A 16,642-nucleotide genomic window follows, 5' to 3' on the forward strand; every position below is an offset into this window, starting at 1 on the left:
TTTAAGTCTTTATGAGGTCATTATCGATAAAATAAAATAAAAAGTAGGTGATGAAACTGGACTGGTCTGATTTTGTCATAGTACTATATTAGAAGAGGATCTGCGGAGAAATAAAGTATTCATTTCCAGTAAATAGATATTTGCAGATTTAAATACACAACTTAATTACATTGTCTTTTTATATTATCCTATTACACAACTTTATGTTCTAGCAAAATATATCTCCTGAATAGTTAAAATATATAGTTTTGGTGTGTGTTACATGCACAAGAGAAATCTGATTATTAAAAACAGAAGAAAAAAAGTTAAATTACTGGTACTATATATATATATATATATATATATATATATATATATATATATATATATATATATATATATATATATATATATATATATATATATATATATATATATATATATATATATATATTTATTTATTTATTTATTTATTAAATTCTTATATTCAAATCCTAAAATAACTCTACTAAATATTTTTCAACAAAGCAGAGGCAGGCTCGTTTAAGTTTTTTTTGCTTCATAATTCCATATATCTTACTTTATATACTTGATGTCTTCTGTATGTCTCTAAAATGTAGAAAGTAGTAAAAATAAAAGATTTTTAAATAATTCTCTTCAATCTTCAGCATTTTCTCTTCCATCATAAGTTTAAGTCCCCTTTTTTCATAATTTCCCTTGTTAACACATGCACACGTCAGAAAGAAAGAATCAGTTTCAACAATCTATAATGATCAGATTTTTGGCGTACATGTAAACATAGTCTAGTCATCTATTGCAAACGCCCATATATATTTTATTTAGTGAAAGACTGAAATTTTAAACTACTCATTTACATTGAGTGCAAAAAGATCTTCCATCTACATAATCTTTGTGGCAGGAAGTAAGATTCTGTATTCAAACTTTCACAGCAGAATAAGCCCCAGCATGAAAAACAGGAGAGGCTTAAAGAACGCAATGCCTCCAATCGCCAGAGGGGGAGCTATAACATAAAAAAACACAATAATAGAGAGATTAATGTTTAATATTTATTTGATGTCTTTTTGGGTTAAAAAAGTAGTAAGTATATTTCAATTCAGTACTTAACTTTACCTAACCTTCCCTAACTTTAGACCTCATTTTACTTGAGTACTTTTGAGAACTTCCACTTATACGTTTTTTATTTTTAGTATTTAATCACAAAATACAGACTGATATCACACAGGTATAAAATATTCAAATAATCAACATTTAACCTGATTAACATGTTTTGCTACAGTCAATTACTTTTCTTTATGGGGGTTCCTGAGTTGGTTTCGTGGTTATTAGGGGGTTTTGGCCTAGAAAGTTTGGGGACCTCTATTGTAAGGGGTGTCCTGCAAATGGCCATAGAATAGCTGTGTACAGTCTGGGAATTGAACCCGTGACCGTCTTGCTCAGAATACTTTAACTTCAACCTGCTCAAGGACGACAGGTGGAATAATGCATCTGTCCTACAACAATGCATCTTTCTTTTAAGTCAATGCTAAATTATTTACAATCATAATCCCTGTTTATATTTTAAATAAACATATCATACACCACTTAAGCCTGGTCTAGAACAGGATCAAACCAAGTCTACATCAGGACTAAACCAGGATCAAACCAGCAGGATAAAACCAGGACAAGACTGTGAATGCAGCCTTCAAATGCAACTCTACTCAATCTTATTTACCTTTACTATCACTTTGGGCTTCTCGCTGGCGATATCCTTCGATGGCCTTGTGGAGGGCAGTCAGCTGCTCGGAACTCATGGCAGCTCTCTGCTCACTGGTTATCAAGAGAGCATTGTCAGGGCCAAGTGCCTCAATCTTAGCTGCCGAGAGAGCCTTAAAGGGAAATGCACAGTGACAATCAAAAAGCTGGACGTGATATTTTTTATGAAAAACAAACAACAACACTTTAACAAACAAGCTTTGTAGATTATATTTAGAACACTGTCACAGGCAAAAATGGCCCAACACTGGGACAAAGCAACTTATTGTTTACCCAGTAATAACATGTAAAATTTTAAAAATATAATTATTTAAAAAATCTGAAGTGACATAAATGTTGGAAAGAAGTTCCTTACGGCTATGTTGACTGGGGGGATGAGAGGGATGCAGTCCCTGCTAATGTGTGAGAAGACAGAGACATCCAAAGAAGCAAACTCCATAGCGGTCAGACCAGCTGAAACATAAACAAAAGTCTTACAGGTATTCACTAAGCCTGAATTCTTCATAATGAGGATTATGAAGGTGTAGTCATTAGAGTCTAAATATTTATAAAATAACAGCTTCACATGACTGAATATGAAAATAAATCGATTGGATTTAACCAATAAAAATGAAAACTCTCCAAAAAGGTAGATAGTTGAAGTTACCCAAAATAGTTCAAAGCTCCTTTGTTTATGTGAATCAAGATTATTGTGATCCAGGCTCTAGTAAATCTTTATTATCTCTATTTAATTTTTGGCATAATAAGCAGTCCTCATGTACAGGACCTTTATGTAAATAAATACTTGATAATAATACATGGTAGAAGAGGATCTCACCAATAAAAGTGCCCAGGTCAGAGACTACAGCTGACGTCCAGGTGCTGGACTCTCCAAAGGTGGACACTGTGAGGTTTTTGTACCTCTGCATCACTTCCACAGAGCACTGGAGTGACAGAGATGGCACAGCTTCCCTGAACAAACGAGTTATGTAGGTCAGATTTTAGAAACTATAAACATAACATGTCTTTTCTACACATCAATTTGATCATGGGCACAACATTATTACACTACTAAGAAAGCTCATGACAAAATATTTGCTATGACTTGCTCATCATAAAAGGGATCACAAAGGGAGCGCTGGGTACTAGTATGTTACTGAAAAAAAGTAAGGTACTACCAGTACTAAGCAAAAAAAAAGTGTTGATGCCTGGTGGGTACTGGAAGAGCCCACCAGAGTGTAAAAAGTGAATATACAATGTGGCTGTGTCACCTTCTAACAATAGTATTTGATGGAATTTATGAGCATTATAATTATGTTTTGTCATTCTAGTTAATGTATATTACAAGAGCAGGCAGTAGTACTAAAAAATGAAAGTACCCAGCCCTGATCATACATGTCATTTACATAATTGTCTTATGTTTTTGACTTTATTCTTCCAAGTTTTTCAGTTTTTACCTGAAGGCGGTTACGTTGAGTTGCTTGATTTCGTTGGAGCTCAGTCCACACATGAAGCTGCTTAGAGCCACCATGTCAGACGCATCCAGACCCTGAGGCGTCAGACTGTTGTATCCCGCCAGTGCCTTCCACACGGCTCTAATCTGCTCAAATACAATGCAATATGTCACCAATGTATGTAGGTAAAAAGTAAAATGTAGGGAAAGAAAACTTGGTCATGTACACAAAAATATATGTATGTATTTTAGGATAATCCTGGTAATAAACACAGAACATTTTTGCAATCCATCAGAAAGGTGTTAATAACTGCATATTCATTAGTTTCAGCTTCCTCTTATGTGTTACATTTTGAGGACTTTTCAACATTCAAAAAATATTTTTCGTTTTAAATCGTTAATTGCTATGGCAGCTGCCCTAATTATGACTATTAGGTTTGTGGCCTTGTTTGGAAATGTATTTTATTAATTTTTATAAGATCTTTTTGAATATTTTTCTTTTGTAGACGATTGCCTCAACATTTTGTTCCATATCTACAAAACAACTGCTTAGATATTATGTCGTATACAATATATGGGCCACTTCTTTATAATTATATAATTGGTGATTTGTTTTACCTGGGAGTCATTCCAGCCACATTTGGAGATATCGTCTAGAGACCTGAGGGGGAAGTTCATTTTCATCAGCTCATCATCGGTGAAGCCCTGACAGATACAGCCCAGATCTTCAACCGTAGTCTCATTCATACTGACAGGTTGACCATAGGCCTGCAGATACAGAAACATAGTTAGAGCTACTTATTGTCATAATACTTTTGTAGTCTTATAGTTTTTGCCTATTTCCACAGTGCTTTTTTCACAGCATATATATATATATATATATATATATATATATATATATATATATATATATATATATATATATATATATATATATATATATATATATATATATATATATATATATATATATATATATATATATATATATATATATATATATATATATATATATATATATATATATATATATATATATATATATATATATATATATATTTTATTTATTTTTTTATTTTATTTTATTTCATTATTATTTTCTTCTTTTTGATTAATTTCTGTTATGTGAGGAATCATCACAGGACAGGTAACCAATCTTACACATTCTTTAAACTGGACAATAATACAGTTTAAAGATTTTTTTTCAAAAATAAAAACAAAACTATAATAAATAAATAAATAATGTAATGTCCTACCTCTCAGACTTAAGTACTCTGAAAATTTCAGTTTTCCCTTACCCTCTAACTCCACCCACAGGTCTATATTTACTTGTGATTATTTCAAAAGTTCAGACTTTCAGGCAATCTTGTGACTATTTTTCAACTATAAAAACACGTATATGAAAAAATCTGGTTGCTACAATGAAATGAAGTCTGTTCTGCAGTTTTGAATAAGAAGGAAGTCAGTAAACCTATTTTAGTACTAAGCTATTTTAGATATATATTGTGGTTTACAATGAACAAAATGCAAACTAATGATCTACTTTGTTATTGTTTATTACAAAAAAAAATTAAATAAAAGTGAATTGTTTGTGTGAAGCACTTTGGGTTAGAATAAATGGAAAATGCTTTATAAATAATGGATTGAATAATATACAGTTAGCTAAATACCTCTACAGCCTTTTTACTGAGCACTTGCAGCTGTTCTGGGCTGTAGTTGGTCACAGAACCTAGAATATCCACGGTTTCTATGAAGGTGTTTAATTCCATGGCGTCCAGCTGTTTGACGGTCCAGTAGACATTGTCGGGTCCCAGCTGCGTGATCAGCTCCACAGTGGGGTCACCAGTGATGGAGGTGCCGTTGTCGCTGCTGACCGGCTTGTTGTTGTTAGTGTTACTGTTGGCGCTGGCTAAAGGGAAGCAGAACACATAATATAGTCTGGTAAATAGCCTCATATTTCTTATCTTTTATGTTTTTCACAGTCATTTGAGTGTTCACTAGTGCTGTGCAATTAATCTAATATTAATAAAGATTCAGTTATTTCTAATTGTTAATAATAAAGCTTTTTCAATAGAGAGGTATTCAGGCAATCCTCTATCAGTAAAAGCATGTGGTTTGGAGCAGAATTCAGAACTTTATCAGTGACGGACATTTCCATTAACACTATATGATGAAGCTGTAACAAAGAACACAGAACTGGTTTTTTTAATGAAAGTAGAGGCTTTTCTGTGGGATTGCAAAGTTGTTAAAAAACAGGCAGAGGTTGCTTTTAGTGAAAGAGTACGCCAATGCCTAAGTCCGTATATAGCAGTTTATTTTCAAGGCTTAAATATGGAAAGACATTTTTATTTGTTTTGAAAAATGATTAAAGGTAAAAAAAAATAAAATAAAAAAAAAAAGTGAATGATCAGTGTTTAAAAAAAGCTGAATTGACACTATATGAATGTGTGAGTGCACGGTGGCCGTCAGAAGGGCCATAAACACACATTGGCTGCTACACTTCTGTCAGTCCAGCCCAGAGCAACTGTTCCATTTTAACTTCACATAATAAAGTAAAAAACATTTTGAAGGTGTCACACAAACCAACCTTCTCTCTTCCTCCGGGTCACAGTCGATGAAGGATCATTCACAGTGAGATCAAACAGTGTTTTATGGAGAAATTCAGGGGCATTTTCATCCATATTAAGGAGATAAGACAGAGCAGTTTTCATCCCAGGCTGAAAAAGACAAGATGGACAGATTACAATGAGAACTAGAACAGTTCCATGCATGTGCTACTCTTAAAGGGCCCATATTACACTATTTTCTATTTGTGTGTTTCAACTTGATGTTATAGTTAAGGTGCACTTTATTGTCCTCTGCATTTGACCCATCCTTCAGTGCTGCTGGGGTTCCCATCTACATAATCTTGGGCTAGATTTGTCAGAGGAAACTCACTCAGACAATCCATACAGAAAGGCCCAGGCAAGCTGAGGATTAACCCTGGAACGTTCTTGCTTTAAAGTGTGAGTGCTAGCCTCTCAGCCGCCCTTTGAGAACTTTTTCCATTAAGAAGATAATATTATATTTTGAATTGCTATGGTAACTTTTCATCATGCTGAAACCCATGGATACAACAATTTGAATGAGTGGTGGATATTTTTATAGCATTAGAATTACGAGGAGTGGTTAACAAACAAACTCTACTACCTGTCTAGACAGAGAAAATGTGGTATTTCTATACAGAAACAGGAGACGACCCATTTCTTCCACAGTGGTAGAAGTCCAGGTTGAAGGATTCCTGCGTTGACAAAAATATTTCAAACTTCTGGATTTTTTCTCCTTTATAAATACAATTCTAATATTGATTCCTACCCAAAGGTTTCTTGGACCAGCTGGAGCAGACCTTCTTGGTGCTCTTCGGGGAAACGGTAGCATGACGCCATGGCCTGGAGCGTGGTTTTGAGTACGTCCGGTTTAAGAAGGCGCAGTGTTGAGGGCGGGACTTCACACAGCAGAGGCCCAAGTCTCCTCATGTTCTCAGAGGTCAGGCTGGACACATTTGAGCCCTGAAAACCAATGTCAGAGTTTAGCGCAGTGAATGAAATAAATAATGAAATCAAATGTTAACCTGAGCTAGAAACAGATTATGTTCTTGGGTTTCAGACATTACATTACAACATTCTACAGGCCAATGTTATTTATACACGTACATACAGTTGAAACCAGAACTTTACATTCACGATATAAAAAGAACCGTAGTCGATAAAGTAACTATTAACTAAATGAGATCATTAAACTTGAAATGGTATCAGTGCAGTTGCTTTGTTGGATTAGACAAAATTAACTAACCGTTTACCAATTAAATAACCCCTTATACAAAGCATACTTATCGAATGGTCCATGTTTTTCTCCTATCATGAGGGTCTATTGCTTTTATCATCTATGTACTCACCAGACAGCTCAGAGCTTTCTCAGTGAGCACAGGGAGAGAAGCAGATCGGAGGGATGTTCTGCTGAGATTTAACATTTCCATCTTGTCGAGAAAAGCTGCACACACAGACTCAGGCAAATCTTTTACCTTTTCTGGTCTAAAGAGGCAGAAATCCTAAGAAATTATTTGCATAACCAATGTGGATAAAGAGAGGGTGTGTTTCTTACAATAACTGAATAAGAAAGATTGCAGGGATGTTACTCAGCTCTTCCATAGTTATGGTTTTGAAATACTCTGGTCTTTGTGATTCAAATGTCGCGAAAAGCTTCTGTGAAACACATATGACCTAAAAAAAAAACAACAACACATAATACAATAATAATACTACAGTAAAATAAGTCATAATGTCATTTTTACTCAGTTGGTGAATGATACCTGCGCTTTGGAAAGGCACTGAGGAGTGTCTGCAAAGCTCTGAGCCATTGCCAGAACTTCAGAATTTGCAACGGCCTCAATCTGTCCACAAGTGACGCCCAGAAGGACGCACCCCACATTTCTGTGCAAATAAAATCATGTTAAATAAATCTTAAAACATTATGTGTATATAGATTCAGGGCAGAAAATATCTTACCTGAACCAATTACTGAATCGTTGTATCATTTTCTCGACAAGGAATATGGCCTAATCAAGATATAATAGCACATCATTTGTACAATGATAAAATAATACATGAGCATAATTTACAAACAAAAACAGGGAAATTGTCTTGACCTGTGCTCTGCGCCATCTTTTCGAGGTGACTTGACTCCAGGACACGTTGGCATAGTTTTCCAACAGACGTAAAGAAGCTACTAGACGCACATTATCGGGCAAGTTAATCATCTCTGTGACATCCATCGTACCTAACTAAAGAATAACATGTGTTAAACGTGCATTGTAACTTTCTGTATGTATGTATATATATATCTATATATCTATATATATATAGATATCTATATATCTATATCTATATCTATATATATATATATCTATATATCTATATCTATATATATATATATATATATATATATATATATATATATATATATATATATATATATATATATATATATATATATATATATATATATATATATATATATATATATATATATATATATATATATATATATATAAATTTTTAACTCACTTTTGTAAATATGGCTACAGCCTGGGACTTTCTGACTCCCTTGGCAAACTTTTCCAACACTTCAGGGTCTCTAAGATCTTGAGATTTGACCTTTTTGTAAATACATTTTGGCAGTGCGTCCGCAACTCTTGAGAGGACTTTAAGCTCCTCTTTCGAAAGCTCTTTGCACTGAGGATGGAAAAATACAGAGTTAAATATATTTCAATATTTTTATCAAATTATAGTTTTTGTTGTTTTACTTTTAAAGCAGAACTGTTATCATGTGTATATGTTACATAGTATGGGTGGGGTATTATGGTGGTAGTTTGTAAGTGTACTGTGATAGAATTTTATTATTATATGTTCTGTGTCTTCCCACACAAAGAAAAAGGACCAAAGCCTTAAACAGGCCTCACCGTATCGTTCCTCATGTATGTTGAGACGACCATACGCTTCTGTTTAGTTGACAATTGGATGCTGGAGTCGTTGACCAGGCTCTTCAGCTCCTCCTTATTTAATGTTTTTATTTTGTCCCCCAGAATCTTGGCTCCACTGCCCAGCTGATGAAAGATCTGAAGAGCATTCTGCCCCTTGAGGTTTATGCTGCCTGCCAGTTTCTTCTTCAGCTTTGGATGAAGTCACAAACATGAAATTACAATAATTAAAATCATTGTTTTTCACATGTAATATATTTTTAAATACCGTTGTCAGACCAGGGTTGGCACAATTAGAAAGTGCAGATAAAAGTGTGACGCTTTCATTGGATGCCAGCTGGGAAGTGGGCTCATAATAACATGCCAGCGGGCCTAACCTGTAGATTTAAACAACAATGAATTATCATTCTACCAACATAGACTGTAACAGAGCTTGAATAACAATAACAATATAATAAAGTATTTTGAAGTACTTATGTATTAGTTATATGTTTAGCAAAAGAAGGGCACACTTTACAATACCTTAATTAGCCTTAATAAAGCATGAACATATTGTTTATTACAGGTCCTATATTAGACAAAATTGACTCTTGTGAGCTTTAAGCCATGTAAGAATGCTGTTACCTCCTCAAAAACATATCTAGAGTTGTATTTTGTTTCATTCACACATGTATGAGTAACCCTGCATTATTAGTCTGTCTGCATCTGCAAAGCTCAAAATGCTCTCTTCCACTTTGTGATGTCATGTTGTAGTTTTCAAATTAACAGCTATCTTTTACCTTTTGTTCAGTAGAGACTGGCAATTCTAGGGCTGAAATTATCCAAATGATTCTAGAGAAGGTGTATAGAGTTTAAAAACACAGTAGAACACGTCCTGTATTACCACCGTTTGAGAGAAGAACTCCTAAATATGCAGGGTTTGTGTGTTAAACACGTGAATGAAAAAAAAACAACATAACTCCAGGTATATGTGTGATGAGGAGACGAGATTATAATATAGACCACAATGTAGTTTAATATGGGCCCTTTCAGAATGATTTTGGCTTAGTAAACCCTTTATCAAGCCATTACTAACCCTGAAAGGATTTGTTCATTATGAATTAAGTCTTTGTTCATGCTTTATTAAGGCTAACTAAGGTATTTAAAGTGGTATCCAAAAGAATTATGTTTATTGATTAAAATGAGAGGATTGAGTGTAGATTATATTGGCTCGTCTTACTTACATAGTACAAAATGTTGGTGTGTATTTCTTTTTCTGGTTACAATTATGAATTACAAATTAACCCACCTGTCCAAATAGTTCACAAATTCTTTATCGTTGCTCAAACAGCCTTTGATTTTCTGGAGAAGACTTTTGGCCAGACTGGGCTTAATTGTGACAATTTTGGCCATCACAGGTTTGAACTCGGACGACATGAAGAACTTACAGAACTAAAAATAAAGGAAGAGTTGACGTTAACAGAGCAGTCGCCATTTTAATAGTTCATAATAATAAGTGTGTAATAATAGAATAATATGCCTGTTGTTCTGGAGCGAGGTCAATATCTCTTGGTGTTACTTCGGAGAGATACGGGCCGAGCAAGTTGAGGATTTCAGTTGTCAGCCATTCTAACGACTCCTTGCACCGGACTAAACACGACACATCAAATAAAGCCAGTGAGCAGGAAGCTGTGTGGCTAAACTTAGAACTAAACATGGGCTAGAACAACACTAAACCAAGGATCAAACCAGAACCAGACCAGGCAGCCTCAGACACAGATGAAGGAATATACAAATGCATTACGTTACAATAATTTAAAATAAAATAAAAATGTCAGCTTTTTATGAAATTAAACCACATAATAAACACGATGTCAGGGTTCCTGTTTTTTTTTTGTGCTGCCCTCCCTCTCTTCTGTGTCTGTGTGCCTAGAGCTGGGTGGAGAGTCTGACACCACCCTCACCAATCGTTTCCACCCACTACTCACCTGCTACAGCTACATCCTTTGTAATACGCAACTCATTCATCCACGCACTGCCAGATTGTCAGTTACCCATCATTATCCTGTTTTTGGACCAGAATCACACCCGCAGACCACACACACAGACACAGCCTCTGACCCAGCACCCAGCCTTTGTCTTTAGTTCATTTTTGAGTTCACATGTCTACATGTTTTTTGATCCTCCAGTCATTACAACACAAAAATTATACTTTGAGACATGTTACAAAATGCTGCAACCTAATTTTCACTGAAATGTTAAAGACGTTTCAGCAGGTGTTCAGGGGTAGACCATGGCTCCATTATCAAAAGGTTTGATCCAAACAAGTGAAGACCATGGTGGCTTTCAATGTGTATTAATATGTAAATGACATTACGCCACAGCACAGAAATAGTATGGAAATAGAATGGAAAGAGCAGTAACTAAACAATGTAGGGTTATTTTATGGCAATATGAATCCAGGAAACATTTTGGGGAAATAATTTGGGATGCAAAAACATCCATCCCTTGCTGTCCCACTCACCATGCTATTTTCAGCCTATTAGTATCTTGTTTACTCTAGTAAGTCAGTTTACATAGTAAGTCAATTTTGAAGCCTATTTTTGTTTCCTTTAGACCAGTTTTTAGTCCCTGGTGGTACTTGCTTTGGAATGTCAATATTCATCAAGGTGGAAAAAGTACAATTAGATGCAAAAAAGATAGATACTGGGCTTTTAACCTGGTAAAGTACAACAACAGAACAATCTTCCCCTTTTGAAGACTGATATCTTTGCATTAAAACGTCACAACAAACCTTCTTTAACAACACCCATGCAAATAGTGTATAGAGGACATTTGTATGTTCGTGAGCTAGTGTGAACACACCTAAACCTGAAGATGCTTTGCTGCTGCTACAGTTGAAGAATTTTTCTTTGATTTGGTCAACGGCCCACTTTATCACCTCATTCCTCTGATCCTCAGAGGTCATTGGGTACACCTCAGCCAGCATTCTCAGCCTGCAAAACAGACACAACAATCAAAGCACTTTTCATTTTATTTCATAAGCCATTTTTTCTTTTATTTACAAATGTTTTCAGGGAAATATTTCTGTATACAATACTAAAAGTAAGAAAAAGAGTAAACATATTCAGAATGAAGTATGATATTTAGCACACATTTAAAGTGACACAGTAAACATGATAATGATAAGGTATATTTTATGTTGTATTCAAAAAGTGCCATCTTCTACATATTTTGGGCCAATATTTGGTCTTTTTAGCATATCAGCTACTGGCCTTGTTTGGGCCAACCATCTGCCTAAAAAATATGGATAAATCTTTATTTGAACACTTAAATGCAAAGAGATAACTGCACACAATGTGAATACACAGCTCTCTTATCCAGTCTGTACTAAAACTGTGGATGAATTTGCTATGTCTAGTGCTTTTAAGTGTATTTTGTACTTAACAAAAATTGGGGTATGGATAACAGACTTTGTTATAGCCAGACTTATGATATATCTCTTTCTGTGACTATTCTGTTGGGTTTTGGTGCTATTTTGACGACTTTTGACCATTTAGACAATATAATAGTTAGTTATATTTGTTTTGTGCTATTGCTATAATTCTGAAGCCCAGGAGTACACACTCACAGGCTGACCAGGTGGTTTCTCATGATGGGTTGAGGGAAGTTTAGTTTTCCTGGACACATTTCTATTGCAGTTTTGGCGGCCGACAGCAGGGTTTCATACTTCTCCTGCGGCTCCATATCGGCCTCCATTTGTGTCACCGCGTTCCAAGCCAGCGGAGCCACGACTGCGTTCAGGAAGCAAGCTGCAGACTCCTAAGACAAAGCAACAAGACTTTAATAAACTGCTGTACTTCACATACTGTGCACAATGTGAGTTTGGACTGACCGAGACATTTGACATCTTCTGTATCATTCCTGGTAAGCTAATGTCACTGAGTTTAGAGTGCTGAAAACACAGAATAAGAAATTAGTGTAGATTAGTTTGAAAACGATTTAAAATGTTTTGATTAGCTAAAATTTCAAATAGATGGAAATAAAAATATACAACTAAATTTTCTGCATTTGTTTGATGTGATATTAGTGGGGCAGCAGTAGCTCAGTTGGTATGTGACCATTTATCATTTAAACCAATTCACATGAAACAAACAAACAAACAAACAAAAAAAAAAAAGTTGTAATCTATGTCCTCTCTGTACAAGTTGACAAGTTAAAAAAAAAAAAAAAAAAATTCACTATAGTGGCCAAAAACGAAATGTTCAATGAGGCAGATTGGCATGTAGTCTCTGATTCTGAGGTCAAGCGGTTAAAATAGTTTGTGGATCAAAATAAAAACACTTATATCACATATGTCTGTATCAATATAATCACATTCAAGAGTCAAAACATTTCCGTACACTTTTCCCCAGAAAGATACTGGAGCGAGTGTATCCAGGGGAAACAGATCCCAGGACACTGTTAAACACAGACAGGAGGGAGATGGGGGAGTTGTCAGAGTTCTTCTCCACTGCAGGGACATCACTGAGAGAAGAGCATTTAAAAAGATTACAATATAACCATTTTTAGCATTGTGTGTGTAAAATAACTGGTTTGGTTTTATTATTTAAAGTTATCAGTGTTGAACGTACCTGCCCAATACAGTAGCCAGCTGCTCTGTGTCCGGTGTTTTGTATCCTGCACCAGAATAAACATATAAATGAAATAAACATGTTATATCATATTGATTTACTGAAAACTAGTGAAGTATTGGATGTTGGTCTCACCCTCTTGTTTACATTTTTTCATCTGAATAAAAAATAAGATAACATATTTAATCAATGTAATTCAACTGTATACATTTTAAATGCATTGCTTACATACCAGTTGTCTAGCACATGCTCTGATTTTGGAGTCAGTCTTCATATTTGCAGCTGTCACTGAGGAGAATGGAAAAACAAGTCGCACGCACTGGTGTTTACAATTTTTTTGTGATAAATACGTAAAATTTTAAATGTAACCAATGGGAAAATAAATATGTAAATTGTATGTAAAACATTAGATTTCACTACATTTACTCATTAATTTAAGTAGGATGAACTAAATTAGAACTAACAATTTAGCTGGAGTTTTCATTGCTACTCAACTGTTTTAATTCATAGGAAAAAGCACAATTATTTCATTAAATTGCATGTACATTAAGTTTAACATTACCAATACAAAATCTTACCCAGGACTGCACAAAACATGAGAAGCAGAACTGTCCCTCCTTTCCTCCCCATGCTCAAAATGTGTTCAGAAACAGACCTGCAAACACAAATACTCTTTACTATAAAACCACAGACGCTTGTTCATGTCAGAGTATTACGTTATTGGTTGTCATGGAGTCTATGGGCCTCCTAGAGTTTTCTCAATAGCTCTTTCCTCTGAGGTTTCTGTAGGTCCCACGGCGCCGCTCTAGACAAAGGTTGGGATAAACAGCCTCATTATATTGAACTCGATGTCATGCTGCTTTCTGTTTCCATCTCCAAGTGTCCTTTCATCATTTGCATACTTGTATTTTGCCATTCGATTTGCTTGCTGCGTAGTGATTTGACTTCTCATTTTAATACGGGCACATGAATTACTACAATTGTCTTAAGGAAACATTACAAATACACACCTATACTAATTCTAATCAAATATATTTTTCAGTCTTTTGTTTGTTTGTTTTTTAAAGTGAGTAATCCATCCATTCAAATCATGGGTTTCAAGCTATGGTAATGTCTCTTAATCACCAGAGCAATTAACCAATTCAGAGTCAAATATTATATCTTTTGAATGCATAAAAGTCCTTAAAAAGTCCACGAAATCAAGAAGGAATCATTAAAACCAATAAACATACATAACCATAAACATAAACAATACAACTAAACAAACAAACATAATCATACAAACATGAATAAAAACAAAAGTAGTGATTGATAAAGTTGGTAAAGCATTATCTTACCCTGTTTTGTTTGGCAGAAGAGGGCACAGTCGATTGAGAGCGGTGTTCCTCTACTGACAGTCTGTATGTGTGTGAGGCAGGACAGGTGCAACCCACAGTCTAAACTCGCCACTCATGTACTGCCTCCAACATATGATTAAAGACGTAATATGTAACCTTTACAATGGAGGGTCAGCCACCTGCTCGTCTCCATGAAGATATTATTGCTTCATCTGGAATTTTCTACTGTATATCTATATGAGTGTCAATAGTGAGTAATTGAGTGATGAAATTTTCACCTGTAAGAGCTTAAAAAACATATAAAATGTGAAAGAGCTGCTGCAGGTTAATAACAAATATAAAAGTCTAAAACTGTGAAATATTGAGTTTGCACCTGGCATCAAAAACAAGAAAATCAAGACACACTCACACATTTATCACTGATACAGACTTTGGATCAGACACATTTGAACAAACTCTTTTTCTCCTTAAATAACATATTTCTGAGTCTGTGTGGAAATAATTATTGTGGGGCGAAAACAAATAAACTGCTCAATGGACAATAATGATAATGATAATAATGAGGCAATAAAACAGCACACACAGTTTTTTAGTTAAGATGTTCATAGTTCTGCCACAATCAGAATGTTTAGGGGGCTTTTTTTTTTTTTTAAATGATGTCATGGCCTAACCTCTATAACGTCTCAGCAGGTGAAGAACGCACCACCCACCAGAAAAATTACATATAGTTTACCTTTAAACTTGAATTACGGTATATGTATTATGCAGTTGTAATCTAACCTCAATGGTAAAGGATCCATTGTGGAAATAAACATTGAACAATGAGAGGAACAACATGTAAATGAAACTGGTAATGTAAATCAAATAACAATTTAATGAACAATCAACTGGGGTAGCAGCATTTCCTGTGAAGGAAGCTATGTAAATGTTAACATTCAGATGTCAAATGAATAGAGAATGGATTTTCATAATAGGCTTATGTTAGGGCTAAAAATCTAGTCTGTATTATTGGAAAACGCTTAGGCAAATATAGACTGCTGCACTAAATTGTGAGGTAAACAACCACACAGACAGTCACAGTGGGGTAGGATTACAACGCACACAGAAACAAAGAGGGTTAATGGACAAATGGACTTCTAATAAAGATAAAATGGATTAATTCTATATTATTCCAGCCTGTAAAAATATGGAGAGATTAATCTGCACATTAAGTGTAACACTGATATATTTGGAAAGTAATTAGATATGATAATGGGGGTTCTGTCTTTTATCTTGCCTAAAACCACTGTATGTAACTTTTACAATAAAAAAATATACTAGAATAAAAGCATGTGTTTTACATTATGGATGTTTTTAATTGCACTGAAAAATGTGTCCTTACTGTGAGCGTGCTCTTCACAAACCTGACTATTATTTTGTTTCTGTGGAGATAATTTTTAGTTAAAAGTATCCATCTCCATGGAGAATATTCCAAAGTATGGCTTTAACTTTCTATTTCCCTAGAATCATTGAGTTGACTTACCAACTAAAGAAAGTTAAATTCCACTTTAAAGAGATTTTGAGTTATAAATTGTGTTATGTGTAATAATAAACATATCTATTTATTATTTCCATCGAGATAGGTAAGGTTAATGCCATTCTGTGGATTATTCCAATGACATCTGCATGGAGAAAAGTGCCCTGAGACTTACAGGCAATTACTCCACTCACTATTGATTAACGAGGTCAGTGTATGATTCATTACATAATGTGTAATTAATCAAACCCAATGGTAGAGAACCCTATGCATAAACAGACTTCAAACAATCAGAGGAACACCATGTCACTGAACCCAATAATGTATTCGAAAAAAACAATGAAACTGAAAATTAGGGTAGTTTCAGCAGGCTCAAAGTTTCCCGTAAAAGGAAGTTATGTAAATGTGAGATCCCTGTACTGTTTGGTCCTTGTTTGGTGCCTCCAGGTCACTGCCTGTGCTCTTTATACTTTCAAA

General features: G+C 34.7%; 1 protein-coding gene across 2 annotated transcripts; it reads right to left on the reverse strand.

Annotated features, from left to right (window-relative positions):
* Positions 1-521: 521 nt before the first annotated feature.
* On the reverse strand, positions 522-14,727 carry otoa (otoancorin). 2 transcript variants are annotated; one of them, XM_055228165.1, is made up of 30 exons: positions 14,650-14,722; positions 14,029-14,117; positions 13,891-13,967; positions 13,545-13,600; positions 13,448-13,469; positions 13,313-13,358; positions 13,082-13,205; positions 12,574-12,633; positions 12,310-12,500; positions 11,544-11,674; positions 10,219-10,328; positions 9,988-10,130; positions 8,968-9,076; positions 8,682-8,891; positions 8,287-8,454; positions 7,869-8,003; positions 7,729-7,778; positions 7,533-7,653; positions 7,325-7,443; positions 7,119-7,254; positions 6,539-6,732; positions 6,374-6,464; positions 5,772-5,901; positions 4,855-5,093; positions 3,803-3,952; positions 3,189-3,331; positions 2,570-2,703; positions 2,108-2,205; positions 1,712-1,865; positions 522-1,000 (listed from the first exon to the last, which is right to left on the reverse strand). In XM_055228165.1, exons 3-30 carry the CDS (start codon positions 13,940-13,942, stop codon positions 924-926), a joined length of 3,393 nt encoding a protein of 1,130 aa, XP_055084140.1. In that variant the 5' UTR covers positions 13,943-13,967; positions 14,029-14,117; positions 14,650-14,722; the 3' UTR covers positions 522-923. The 2 variants fall into 2 exon arrangements, with proteins under 2 accessions (XP_055084140.1, XP_033837426.2); XM_033981535.2 differs by lacking the exon at positions 14,029-14,117 and having other exon boundaries at positions 14,650-14,727.
* Positions 14,728-16,642: the final 1,915 nt, after the last annotated feature.

Source organism: Periophthalmus magnuspinnatus, chromosome 16, assembly GCF_009829125.3.
Source record: "Periophthalmus magnuspinnatus isolate fPerMag1 chromosome 16, fPerMag1.2.pri, whole genome shotgun sequence".
In the NCBI taxonomy this organism is placed as follows: domain Eukaryota; kingdom Metazoa; phylum Chordata; class Actinopteri; order Gobiiformes; family Gobiidae; genus Periophthalmus; species Periophthalmus magnuspinnatus.